This window comes from Limulus polyphemus, unplaced genomic scaffold, assembly GCF_000517525.1.
Source record: "Limulus polyphemus unplaced genomic scaffold, Limulus_polyphemus-2.1.2 Scaffold454, whole genome shotgun sequence".
In the NCBI taxonomy this organism is placed as follows: domain Eukaryota; kingdom Metazoa; phylum Arthropoda; class Merostomata; order Xiphosura; family Limulidae; genus Limulus; species Limulus polyphemus.
Window position 1 is genome coordinate 422,331 of NW_013666064.1, and position 14,688 is coordinate 437,018.

Consider the following 14,688-nt stretch of genomic DNA (forward strand, 5'->3'; position numbering starts at 1 on the left):
AGGTTTCTTTTGTGTGAGTGTAAAACACTTAAATACACCATTTGTTTGTTTTGAATTTCGTGCAAAGCTACACGAGGGTTATCTGCGTTAGCCGTCCTTAATTTAGCAGTTAAAGACTAGGGGGAAGGCAGCTAGTCATCACCATCCACCGCCAATTCTTGGGCTACTCTTTTACTCGCACAAATCATCCACAAACAAGGACCGGGCACGGCCCAATAATTAATATGTTTTACTGTGAATATAAAGGCCCGTGGTTTGCGTCTCGTTACAACAAAAACAAATCGCGCTCCCCACTTTGGGGCCGTAGGCACGTAATAAAGGTAAAACTAATTCCCACTATTCGATAAGAGTAGCCCGAGAGCTGGGATAGGTATTGTTGATTATCTGCCTTTCTTCTAGTCTATCAGCTCAAAATTAGGGATCGCTCTTGTGTAGCTTTGGTTGAATATTCGAAAAAAAAACGAAACAGAGAAACAAGAACTTAAATTGCAACGTTTGAAACATGGCAACAGAGGACAGGTTTTTCTTGCTCCACCTGATAATGCAATGCATAATGTTTCCAATCATATTCAAACTGAATTTGAGAAAAGTGGTAGAGGAGTTTGGAATGTCTTACCATCTATTTTCACTTCATATGAATCAGTTCTACAACAATTATATATAATTATATATTTTAAAAAACGGTTTGTTAGGTTCAAAGCTATACAATGTGCTATTTGTGCTTTGCCAACAACGGGTATCGAAACTCAGTTTCTAGCATTGTAAATCCGCAGACATACCACAGACAAAATATTTCACAAAATATGAAACTTACTGGTAAATTGAAAGATTCAATAGGTGGAACTGCATGGCAATTTCCGACTAATTTATAATATAATTAATTAAAATGTCACAATCTAAATACTCTAAGTCAATTTAAGTTATTAATCAAATAGAGGACGACATTTTCAATATATTAAAAACCACAATGTATATGCAATAATAGTTATTGGAGACCTGGATTATAGTGTAGTTGACAAGAATAAATCATACATATAATATGTTCTAATAATTAGTTGTAATATACAAGTCAAATAATCCAAACGGTCGATAAGTGTTTTTTTTTTGGTAATTTACAGCCTGGGATAGATCTTGCTGACATACTTGTGTAGCACTTCTATCTAGTAACAGATGTTGTTCTCAAAATAAAATTTTTAAGATTTCTAAGTGAAATGATTAAAGAACATCTGAACGATTGAATGACTAGTAACAGAAAATTAAAAAAGTTGGTTGATTTTACTCTTGTTAAACATATTTAATCATTTTAGATTCTACCTTAAACTGTGTCCTTTAGCGCTATAAACGTACTTACAAAAATACACCCTCCAGTGATTTTACTCTTGTTAAACGTATTTAATCATTTTAGATTCTACCTTAAACTGTGTCCTTTAGCGCTATAAACGTACTTACAAAAATACACCCTCCAGTGGGCCTGCGGAAATTTTATGGTTTTACAACGTTAAGATCCGGGTTTCGATTCCCTGAGCCTATATTGTAGTTTTGTGCTTAAACAAATAAACAAAAACACGACCTTTTTAATGACCTAGAACTTGAATTTATTACTTACCTTTTTGTTTTTTCGCCTTTGTCAGAATAATGGCTACAGTACATTACAGCATTTTTAAACCATTAACCATTCGAATATGTCTTTTGATAGGATGAATCCTACCCTGACTAAGTCCCAAAGTCGAAACTTTGGAAATAAATCTACCTTATATAGCTGAAAATGTCGTATTTTTCTAAATAACAAGTGTTCTTCATTATGTGGTGTCTCAGCGGTAAGTCTTAGATCTTATAACGCTAAAAACCTAGTTTCGATACCGGCGGTAGGTACAGTGCAGATAGCCCATTATGTACCTCTTGCTTAACAACAAGCAAACAATTGTACTAAATAAGCTAAAGCATGTTTTTAATTTTTATAAATGTATATTAATGATAACTTTACTTTAAATTTTGCTCATAGATTTCCAAACATCAGTTTACAAGCAAAAGTATCCGTCCCCAGTAACTGGAAAAGTTTAAGTTAATCTATCAAATGAAATTATTTGATGGGCTTTAAAAAGGTTAATTGTGTCGCACTCTTGGTTTCACTCAAAGCCAAAGCTCTGAGCTACTTACACCGACCAACGCGAAAAGTAACTGTTGAGCGTTTCAGTCATACTAAGAGCCGTTCAAAAATAACACACACTAAATCTACATTTGTATTCTCACATCATATTTTGAAATGCGAATGATAGTGTGATTAATTCCTAACAACTTAGTGTAGAATATCCTTCTTGCAAAAATAAAATTTGACATCAATATTATTTATGCCTGTTCTCCTGTCATTTCAAAAGTGAATGTTGATCTTTGCCTGGGTGCGCAGCTTTTCAAACGTGATACAGACACCACGGTTCGCAATATATATAAGATGGAATTATCTTAAAACTTCAACTGTGAAGTGTTTCAATTGATGTCTAGTGGCAGTTATTTTTACCAATTCATAAACGCTGAACAAAAGTATTATGAAAGACATAGGAAGAAAAATGAATGGTTAAAGTGGGGTTTCAAATAACAACATTCAGATAGAAGGGCAGAAGGACAACGTTTCGGCTCAATAACTAAAAGAGTGAATCGAAACAACACCCTTCCCACCAGTATGCTCTTAAGCGAAACCGAATATATATGTTTCGGAATACGTGTTAATAAAACATGTTATTGCTTTTATTATAAACTAGCAGTGACCCACGAAAGGTCTGCTGTCAAATTATTATCTTTATTGCAACAATATTTCTTTAAATACAAGACTTATAGAATAACACAAACGAAATGTAGTCACAGACATAAAAAAAGTCCACTTGTATTTAACTCGTACTTTATAAAAGCTTAACTAATGTTAGGCCTACGTTTGATAAAGAGATAAATTAATACTGTACCGTGTACGTTTTTACACTAGCTTAGTTAAGGTTAAGCTTTACTGTAGTTAATACTATCTATAAATAAACTTATAATGTTATTCTAGGACCTAACGTCAGGCCTTTTCGAAAACTTCAAGCGTTTAACGTTATTGTACTAAATGGTTAATAAAGAATATTTACATCCACTTTTTTGTTATTCCTATATTCATAGAGTAGTTGTAGTGACTTGTTCGTTGAGCTTTCCAGCTCTCTGGCGCAGGCAGGCGCTTGCACTGTTTTTCTGGGTAAAATTCTTACTGTGCATGATTATAAGGCATACCGGCAGCAGAATTATAGTATAAGATTTCGATGTCTGCGATTATAATTCTTTTGTATTATTCTAGAAATTATGTATTTAAAGAAGTACTGTTGTAGTAAAGACACTAATATGACCACAAATGTCTTGCGAATCCCTGCTAGTCTATGATAATAATAACTCATGTTTTGTTTATCATGATAATGATAAATACTATCTAAATACGTATGCGCGCACACGTCACTTCCGTAACAAAACACAGACGAGCGTATTAATATATAGATGATGATCAAAAAACGTTTAGACAAGTTCTTTATGAAAAGACTCAGTAGAAATGAACTTCCACAACCAATGCAACAGTAACAAAACGTTTTCTGGATCGTATATGTAATATTTAAATATTAGCTCTATATTATATTTTAATTTTGTGAGTTTTTATTATCTCCTTAACTATCATTTGTCCTTACACCACACAGTTATAAATTACTGATTACCAGTTTTAAAAATTTATTTGGATCTGTTTTTTCTACTAAAACATTTCTAGTTGTATTTTGCTAAAATGCTTGCTACACGCTATTGTTCTTTAGATTGCCATCCAAATACTCTTAAGTACACTTTGAGAAAAACCGAATTTCCTAATAAATAAATATGGTAAACTTTATCCTTACCTATTTTCTTAGCCTTGAAAAATCATTCAGTGCTTCCAATGTCTACTAAGTTCTGCAGGCTCCAGACTCTTTAATATTTTAATTTAAGGGTGATCAGTCTATATGCAAATCATTTTTCCGTATTTTTTATGTAGGATTAGTTTGTATTTACGCTACTTTATAATATCTGATTCATCTATTTAAAGAGAAGAAAATTTTTTAAAAGATTCAAAATATTGTATGTTCAATTAAATATTTCTCCAAAAATCCTCAAAATTGTTTTAGCTAATTAAATAAGTTTTAAAGATTTGAAAACCACTAATGTCACAAAAACGAAATTATTGTACAGAGGACCAGTGAGTTGTATTAAAATGATCTTGGAGCCTTTCCAATTCACTGTAATCCATGTAATCCAGATATACTCTTTCTGACAACTGTACATCGTAGTTTTAATTACAAAGTCTCTTTACTAAGACTGCCATGCTAAAAGCACAACACTTCTTCTTGCATACTTTCCATAATACTATAGTATACGAGGACAACCGCTTCCCAGTGCCTATTTCAACAGTTCGATCTCAAAGAAATCCATAGACGACACAATCGATATGTCTTCATGTGGAATAACATGAATACTCGTTTCATTCTACAACTGCATGAGGTATGTGATGGTCGGATGGGTGGTATGATTAGAAGCTTTCTCTTGGTGAACCCATACACTATTGGCCTCGTTTCTAGACGGTGAACTTTCTTGATTATGTTGCATACTGTTGCCTGGAACGTATCGACGGCTTTTGTCTCGGAGGATTTTGTTAAGAGTATATTTGATAAAACCTTTCAACCCCGATGCTAGAGCCTTCATCAGATACAATTTGACCAACATAGTTTAACAAGACTGTTTCCAGAGTAGATTTTTCGTGGTGCAACGGCATATATCCGAAGTATATCTTTTAAATGTTTGGCATTACCACAAAAGAATGATCGTTTTTGGAAAGAGTATGTAACAGACCTTTTTGACGCAAAATACTCATATACTCAGGTCATACAAATGGGTTCCAATTGGTTATTTAGAATTTCTAAGAGGAGATATCTCCTGTATTTAACGACATTGTACAACAAATGTATGTGGATCACCTTGAGGCTCCAGAACCATCCAAATAGAGACCAACCGTGATAGGCAAAGTGCAACATCTTATGACTGGTGAGAATACACTAACACAAAGATTGAATTGGACAACGGTAAGTTTACGGACTTACAACGCTAGAATCCGAGGTTCGATTCCATGCGGTGAACATAGCAAATGGCCCAATCTGGCTTTGCTCTAAACCAAACAAACCCTTAAAAAACGTGTGACGTTTGTGCATTTTATTACATTTATAAATCTTACTCTCATTATGAGCTTAAAAGTTACTTACATTCTCTTTTGACGTAAGTTGTGTTTCATTTCGTTTTATTGTTTATGCAAATGATTTTGTATACCTACTGAATTAATGGTATAACGAAGGAATGGCTCTCGTGCCACAACCTATGTATTCGTGTAATTTTGTAACTTTTGTTGTACAACTGTGTTTCATTTTTCATTTAAACTCTGTTGGATACTTCCTTTTATGCGTACTCCCCATTCATTATTCGCTTTTACGAGGACTTTAAACTATTCTCTAATTATAATTTTACTACATTCGTTTAATGCTAGAGAAAGACGTGCCCTCCCGGTGGCTCAGCGGTAAGTCTGAGAGCTTAAGACGCTAAAAATCGGATTTCGATACCTGCAGTGGGCACAGCACAAATAGTCCATTGTGTAGCTCTGTGCTTAACAAATAAACAAACAAAAAGTAAAAAGACGTTAATTTTAAAATTTCCTATTCTTTTCTACAAGTTTGAAGCCGCCTAATAGTGGATTCAATAATACCGAAAAAACGTTGATTACATTTATAATGATGTACACTATCTGACGTATTCAATATAGGTGTTCAAATTTTGATCCTGAAAGCTTGTTTAAAGATACATCTTAATTCAACTTGTGGATAAACTATTTACATAGTTAATTTCAAATTAAAATTGGCTTGTTTGCTTTTATATCTATCGGTGGCTTAGCGATAAGCTTGAGGGTTTATAACGTTAAAGTTCGTATTTCGATCCCTGTTATTGACACAGAACAAATGATTCGTTGCGAAGCTATGCGTGTAAACACCAATAACGTCTGTTTGTACATGGTAATACTGAAGTATTTTTTTTTTTGTTTAATAACATTTCAGTTTGGATGTTTAGAAACGTTTATACCTTTGAAATAATCATGAATAATCCTGTTTATAATAACTATTGTAAATGTCATTTTTGTACATGTTAAAATTCTTTATGCAAGAAATCATATGTACTGATTCTTTCATACTCTCGATGAATTAATATTTTCAACAAATTCTTAAAAAAGTGGTGTAAGCTACAAAAATTCAAATACAAACCTCTATTTTTTTTTATCAAGCAGTACATATTAGATTTACCGTTTTTATTATCCCCGTGGGTCAGGGGTAAATGTACGTACTTGCTAAAATCCAGGTTTCGAATCCTCGCGGTGGACTGAGTGCAGATAATCCATTGTGTAGCCTTGCGCTAAAAAAGAAACAGTAACGACATTTTCTATACGAACAAGGTGTCAAAAAATGGACTTTGATTATCTTGGTGTTAAACTGGAAGCAATTATTAGTATATTTGTTGTTTTGAATATTAGAAAATAATGAAAGTATCATCCACATACCTTCTATGTTACATTGATACGAAAAAGGATGTTTATTCAAGTCAGCGTTTTTCATAGTAGCAAACGAACAAGTCAACAAGTAACGAGGCTAATCCTAATTCTAATCCCATAGCCATACCGTTTAGTTAGTCAAACAAATTACTGTCGAATTGAAAAATTAAAATCCTTGGTGGTGCAACTCATGGGCTTCTGAAAACATTTACATAATATCATTTCATTACTATCATTTTGATATAAAAGTGACGTGCATAAATTTATAGTTTCATCTTATGAAATGTTGCTGTTGGGAGATTGTATCAAAACTAACAGAGTAGACCTTATTATCAATAAGTCCGGTTCTTACATCTTTTGAGAAACGCAAAAATGCTATTGAAAGTAAAATTATTACTTGTTAATGTTTTCATAAACTTATCTACAGAATTAATTGGCCATAAATATATGATCTTGTGACAACTCGACGTTAACACTTTGTCCTATATGAACATGCCATCTCTATTTAGATGTGCTAATTAAATATTGTAAAATATAGTCTTTGGTCTATTCACTATCCCGATGTTCAGTATGACCTCTTCTTTTATATTTAGATCCAATGACCTCTAGGCTCATAAGATACTATTTTCTTATTTTTCATAGATTTAAGATGTTCGTAAATGAGTATATAATAGTTAGCAAATAATTTGCTTGGGTGTGATTAATAACAAAACGAGTCCTAGCTCAGATAGGAGAGAATTGTTTATTTGACACAACATTTCAATAAATTATTTTGCAGTTAATTGTACCAGAAATATTCCGTATGCTCCGTTTTGGAATGGCAGGTTTTGTTTCTGGTTAAGAATTATTATTATTATTATTTTTGCATATGTTTAAATTTGAGTAATTTAAAATCAATTTTAAAAATGTTCACTTGTCTTGAATTTCTAATTTAATTTGTTGTAATTTACTTAACTTAAGATTTGTTAACTTGTGGTTTTGAATAGTGCTATTTTGGGATGGGATGTATGTGTATATTATGTAAGTTTGTTTTGCTCTGTTTACTTATTATATTACTATCTATGCAGTGTAAGTTCCAAAACCCTCCACGTGGCTTATTGCCCTTTTCCCCAATATCAACAAATTATGAGTGGTATAAAAGAGAAATTTCTAAAGATTCGAAAATTGTTTTCTCTCCCTCTACTGTTCAGTCGGACGTGTTCTAGTGGCTAAGGTGCCAGGATGTAAATCAGAAGGTCCAAGGTTCGTGCCGTGATGCCATTGAACTTTCTCCATACTTTCAGCTGTGAGTGCATTTTAGAGAGGCAATGAATTCCATTATTTGGTTCAGAGTCAGTGGGGAGTTTGCTGACTAGCCGCCTTACTTTTAGTCAGTAGCTGCTTAACCCATTCGTATTAAAAATGACATTCAGTTTGGAAAAACCAATACCTTCTATTTTAAATGTCAGATATGGTTGTGTAAGCTACTTATCTTTAAGCAAGACAGAGTTGTATATATTAGAACAAGACCCAATTAGATCTTAATTGATGATACCATGATAAAATAATGTTGTCAGTATTCAAGAAATTTATTGAAGTTGATTGTGATCAAACATGGTGAAATGAATATACGGCGTGAAACAGTATACGGCGTGAAACATCTAAGTATAATAGACATTTTAATACGTTGTTTACAAAACACAGACGGTTCGAATAAATCTGTAGCGGATTTTGATCAGTGTCTTTCCTCAAGTAAAGTACCTATCAGCGTTACTAAATCCATACAAGTATTTCTAAAGTATACATTCGGTAATCCCCTTTTAGTTACCTTTACAAATCGCTATTTCATCAGTAACTTATTTTTCAAAATACCTGAAGGCAAAACTTACTTCTACAATGTAAAAAGTTTTGATTTTTCACGTAATTTGAAAGTTAGTTGTGATTGTTGTGTTGTACGATGGTGCAGAAATATTCATCTGTTGATTTGTTTGATGTTAAACATAAGGTTCTACAGTGGGATATCTGTGCTGTAGCCACCGCTGAGATCGAATCCCGAATGTTAGCGTTATAAACCCTCAAGCTTATCGCTGAGCCACCAGGAATTCTGATTGTTTCAATAATTTTTTCTATAATTTCGTAATTAAATTGCGAGAGTCATTCAATTTGTTCTAAATAAAAACAATTTTCTTGTTACGGTAAGGATATGTATTCATTGGTAGTTATGATAAAATTTGAGCCCCCAGTGGCACAGCGGTATGTCTGCAGACTTATACTGCTAGAAATCGGGTTTCAATACATGTGATTGGCAGAGCACAAATAGCCCTTTGTGCTTAATAACAAACAACAAAAAAGTGCATCAAATGGATGAAACATCTGTTGTATATTGTTCAAAGGTAGGGAGTTTGGTTGTTTACATGCATATATAATATATATATATATATATATAATAGTTGACTAAACATTAAGAATATTGCTTAATTAAACTAGTTTCTAAGTTTTAAAGACATTACCAATGCTTCAATTATCGTTATATGATGTTTTCAGCTTTTCCAATGCGTGTAATTAGGATGGAAAAGAGAGAGTTTTATCTCGAACAAAAAGTATTCAGTAAGAAGAAGTTTACCACCACCTTCAACAGCAGCAGCTGTTGTATTGTTACGGACGTTTCTAAACGTCGAAATTTTTTGTTGATAGAGGAATTATTGCAGCTGTTTATCTTCTAAATATTTAGACTCCTGCTGTGTAGAAACTAACGTAGGACAAGATCGTGCTGTGAAGACCCTGCCGTAATAGATAAATAAATTCTCCAAGTTTTTGGAGCTGTCACAAGTGCAAGAATAGATCTTACAACCGTAATGACATATACAAAGTAAACCACGTGTGTGAAGTAGATGACCAACCTAAAGTATTATTACCTTGGCAGTTCACTAAAACAAGCTGAGATTTTTTATTTCAGTGACTAATTAATTCTCCTACTTATTAATTTGTAAAAATGTTATCATGAATAAATATGTACTCAGCCCATCCCCGCCAAATTTCCTTGTCTATTACAACAAAACTTCTTTTCATCACATTAATTGTTTCTTCGTTAAAAACTGAACTAGTTAAGGCATTGTTTGATCCAGAATATCACAGTGTAATAACGTTCAAGCTTTCAGTACAGCAGTAGTCAGAATTAGTCAAGTTTTCTGTATACAGACAAATTCTACGACTGAATTACTTCGTTTTGATTATTTTAGTTAAATAAAATATATATTTCTTGTATTTGAAAAACATCACATCAAGTTTCCTGTATACAGACAAACTCTACGCCTGAATACTTCGTTTCAATTATTTTAGTTTAATAAAATATATATATATGTTTGACATGCGAGAAAACTAACAAAAATCTTCGTCACATAGCAAAAAAGAGTTCTTGTTTATATTTTCTAGGTTTTCATAAACAGTATAAGAAAACAGTGGAAATTAATCATAAGAAAGTCTCTGAAAAGGATATCAAAATTGAATCGAATTCTTCTTATTTCAAACAACCCTTTTCAATCTTATGATTCAGGGAGTATTAATATACATTTTTGCAATACCTTGTTTTCAAATGTTTTATTTCATATTTTGTGATTGTTAACTATCATCATCAGACAGAATAGTTCAAAATTTGATGTAAATGTATTTTTGAAACAAAACTTATCGCTTTTAGTTCTAAACACGAAGACTAAACAGGTGACAATAATTTTTACTTTGAAGAATGTGCAAAACATTTGAGCGTAATGTAAAAAGAAACAAAGGACTCTTAATGATAAATTTTGTTCTAACATGTTTTATCGTTGGGTGGGATCTTCAGTGATATTTGGTAAAAATAATGAAAAGTTCAGTCCATGTAACAATATTTAAATAATTTAATTATTCAATAACTTTCTACTAAATCTACGTTAATTCGGAAGCCTAACAACACAAATAATGTTTTAACAAAACTCCTAATCTAATATATGCCTAACTACACAAATAACGTTTTAACAAAACTCATAATCTAATATAAGCCTAACAACACAATAACGTTTTAACAAAACTCATAATCTAATATAAGCCTAACAACACAAATAACGTTTTAAGAAAACTTCTAAACTAATATAAGCCTAACTCATTTATAAAGATACGTACAGAATATCCTCGCAAATTGATTGCTAACAAACTCGCTAATTGATTCACTGATTAGCTCAATCACAAAAGCACCAACTCTCAGACTTACTTTCTAACTCAGTAGCTGATATTTAAATGATTAAATAATTAAGTGAATAATTCACTCAGTCTGGTATTTATAATGTTCTCTTATTTCTACGTAGAACAAGAAGCTTATATGTTCTGTAAAGGCTTAACTTTTATGAAATTTCTAAATGTTGCATCATCAGACATAACGACATGCCCCTTTAGTAAACAAACATCTAAATAAATATATTAAAAATAACAGAAAACATCTGAGGGTCTTTTCGATAATATCAATTCAGATAAATGAATGATAAAATATTTCACTTAAATATTATTCCAATCCGATTGTCTCGGTACATGTCGCCCCCGGTACCTCAATAGTAAGTCTGAGGGCTTATAACGCTACAAATCAGGTTTCGATACACGCGATGAACAAAGTACATATAACATTATTGTTATATAAAGAACGAATAATAAAATGAAAGCCTATAGAGGAAAGTTAAATAAAATTCAACAAACTACTTAAGTAATATTAAGCAATCATCTATAAAAGATTTAGTAAAATTAAAAGGATGGACCATTCATTATTTTTTTACAATTCGTCAAACTTTGGTAAGAAAAAAATGAAACCAAACCGTATGAAAATTAAAAAGGCAAACTATCATAAAAATGAAAAAATAGAAGCTATTTAAAAAATGTATAATCAAAAAATTATTATAGTGGACTGCTTCCATAACACCCAAAGATATGTTGTGGATATCCCGTCTATCATTCCACAATTACAAGTGCTTGTAATAAAACAAGTTTTTTACTGGTGTGAGATGATGATTGTTCAGCATATTTATGTTTACTGAGTTTGTTAGCTTAAAATGTTATATATATACTATAGAGGTTACATATAAACTTTAAACAACATTATCGACACGTATGATGGCTTATAGGATATGTCTAATAAGATTATATTAACATTTATGGACTGTAAAGTAATATGTTTGTATCTTACTGCATGTATATTAGATAATTTCAACTAAATTCTGTCCACTGTCAATGATAAGATAAAACTCATATCTCATATATTACTCTTTCCTTCTTTCACTTTCTGTTTCTCAGATTTGTGTTAGCAGACAACAACGCTGATGATACGCAGAAGTGTTTAGGCGCAGCAAAACTGGCCTCTACCAATAGAAACCATCTTGACCAGAGTGGCAAACCTCCCTTACCAGAAAATGGTTAGTCAATTTTTTTGTAATGGACACGTTTAATGATAATGGAAATTACGTGTAATAGAATTTACTATATCTGTAGTATTCTTCACGTTTAGGTTTTTAAACAGTGTTCACATGGTCTTTCATGGATATTCTTTAGTTTATATCGACATTTGAAGGTTAATTTTGGTTTTCATCCAGTGGAATATATATCTTATTATTTTTAAAAACAAATGAAAATGTAGCTTTGGAGCTAAAAGTTAGTAGACCATTTCTTGCCTTTCAAAAATCTTACAATTTTTTTGTAATGGACACGTTTAATGATAATGGAAATTACGTGTAATAGAATTTACTATATCTGTAGTATTCTTCACGTTTAGGTTTTTAAACAGTGTTCACATGGTCTTTCATGGATATTCTTTAGTTTATATCGACATTTGAAGGTTAATTTTGGTTTTCATCCAGTGGAATATATATCTTATTATTTTTAAAAACAAATGAAAATGTAGCTTTGGAGCTAAAAGTTAGTAGACCATTTCTTGCCTTTCAAAAATCTTACTTACTTTAATAGCTTTAGATTAAAAACATACAAATAGTTTAAAAATCTAGGGACGATTGTTTTATACATTGTTTCTTGAGTTTGTATTACTGACTATAATTAAGGACTTTGCATATTTGTATGGAAATAAAAGCAACATTTTGTTATGCAAATAAATAATTTATACTCATAAAATATTTTCGTCTAAACAAAAACTAATAGAATTCACGTCCCGAAAAGCAGGTTGATCTTTGTTTGCTTAACTGATCGAATTAACTTTGTATAATAGAACGAGAGATGTAAAGAAAAATTCTTCCTGAATATATATAAAAATAACTTACACTGCATCAATACAAAAATAAACCGATCTGGAATCTAATAAATTTTACACCACTTTCTCACATGCCCCTTCCCTTAAAGAAGTGAGTCAGAAAACTTCTAGTTATAATGTGTGACTAAGCTGTTAATTTAACTATGTGTTCTCCTGATTCGTTATTTATTGCACTGTTTTTAAAGGTTGTTTTTATCAAGAACTATTTAAAGACAAAATTACTTCAATAAAAACAAACACATGTTATTAACAATAAAAACCTTTTTAAGCTACCTATTGCAGTATAAAACACAAAAAAGCAAAAAGGAAACAGGCTAGATAGAATTTAATATTGAATTACATGTGGTTATGTTAAATATACCGCGAGAGATAATACAATGAAGGTGGAGTCTTAAATTTAGAAATATTTCACTGTAAGTTTATGGTAGACAATAAGATGAAACTATTGTTTGTTATGTACAGTATAGTAAAGAATAGTGGAAACGGTGAATAGAATTTGTATAAAATGCAAATATTATTATTACATAAAATGCAAATGTATTTTCTTTCATGTGAAAAAATGAGCTGCTTTAAAGCATAGTCAGGTATTGGTAGCTTACACCGTAACTGGCTGCTATTCAAACCAGCATAATGCCCATAAAAGTACAGAAAGTATACTTATCTCCACAGTAGGATGGTGAAAGCGCTAATAGTTGTCCAGACAGAAATGCCACGTGACAAATGTAGAAATAAAATATGTGGTTCATGATGCAGATTGAAGTGAGATTGTATGTTTGAACAGGAGATGTGTGGACACTCTGAAGAGGGTACCTGAAATTAATTATGTTGATGATATAACTTTCGAGGTAGAAAGGTGATGTCAAGTAACTTAGAGAATGTTCTACGTGATACACGACAATCCACTAGAGGTTTCGCTAATAACATAGCTGTAATATAGGTACGAATGCCACTTCTAGAGCAGTAAGATAAATCTGCTAAGAGTGATAAAAAAAAACAAAAGACTGAATTGGGCATCAGACTTCAAACACTGGGATTAGCAGCAATTAATGATAATTTGTGCTATGTTAGAGAAGAGAATGGACTCACTTTTAATGTACATAATCTATAACGAAACAAGCTGGGGTGGGGGAGGAGGGATAGTACATCTCAGTCAATGGTATCGAAGATCTAGACAAAATTTATGGCACCCTGATCGAAAATATGTACAAGTTCACAGTATTTATCATATCAAGCCCTCAAGAACGAGACACGTTGACATGGATTCATCTTACAGTAAAACAAAGCATTCATTAAATGTGTTTAAATGAAGCTTCTAACGAAAAAAAAAGCCGATGGAGCAGTCGAAACCATGGCTTGATCTGCACAAAGTCCTATTATTAAGGCTGTAGGAGCTTACGTGGAAAATGAGAATGTCAAACGATATCCAAACAACTTGGTTGAATTGTGAGGAATAATACCGGACATTTGGAGCAATATTTCATAATCATACCACAATAAAATAACAGTAGCATAAACTACTCTTATTAATGCAAATACAAAACACTGTTGCATTGTTCAAATTATATCATTTTTTGGGCAACTGATTTGGTTTTATTTTGTATTTTCTATAATCATGTATTGTGCTAATGATAAACTGACGTTTTAGTTATAATTAATCATTGTTTGTGACTCCAATTAGTCTGAATTATTAAAGATGAAAAAGAAACATTCGCATGCCTCCGATAACATATAGGACTGCTCATAATTAGGGGTGAAAGAAATTAATCTTGATCACATTGCTACTTCGTGAATTTAATGATACTTAATGTTGTCGAAG

General features: G+C 31.9%; 1 protein-coding gene across 2 annotated transcripts in view; it reads left to right on the forward strand.

Moving 5' to 3' along the window:
* The window catches only part of LOC106458380 (glycine receptor subunit alpha-2-like), a 49,053-nt gene that overhangs the window by 4,616 nt on the left and 29,749 nt on the right, over positions 1 to 14,688 (forward strand). The window contains exon 2 of one of the 2 annotated variants that reach the window (XM_022384575.1): positions 11,909 to 12,027. In XM_022384575.1, coding sequence (XP_022240283.1) covers positions 11,909 to 12,027 — 119 coding nt within the window. Of the gene's footprint in view, positions 1 to 11,908; positions 12,028 to 14,688 lie in introns of those variants that run through there. The other variant, XM_022384576.1, reaches the window with a different exon arrangement.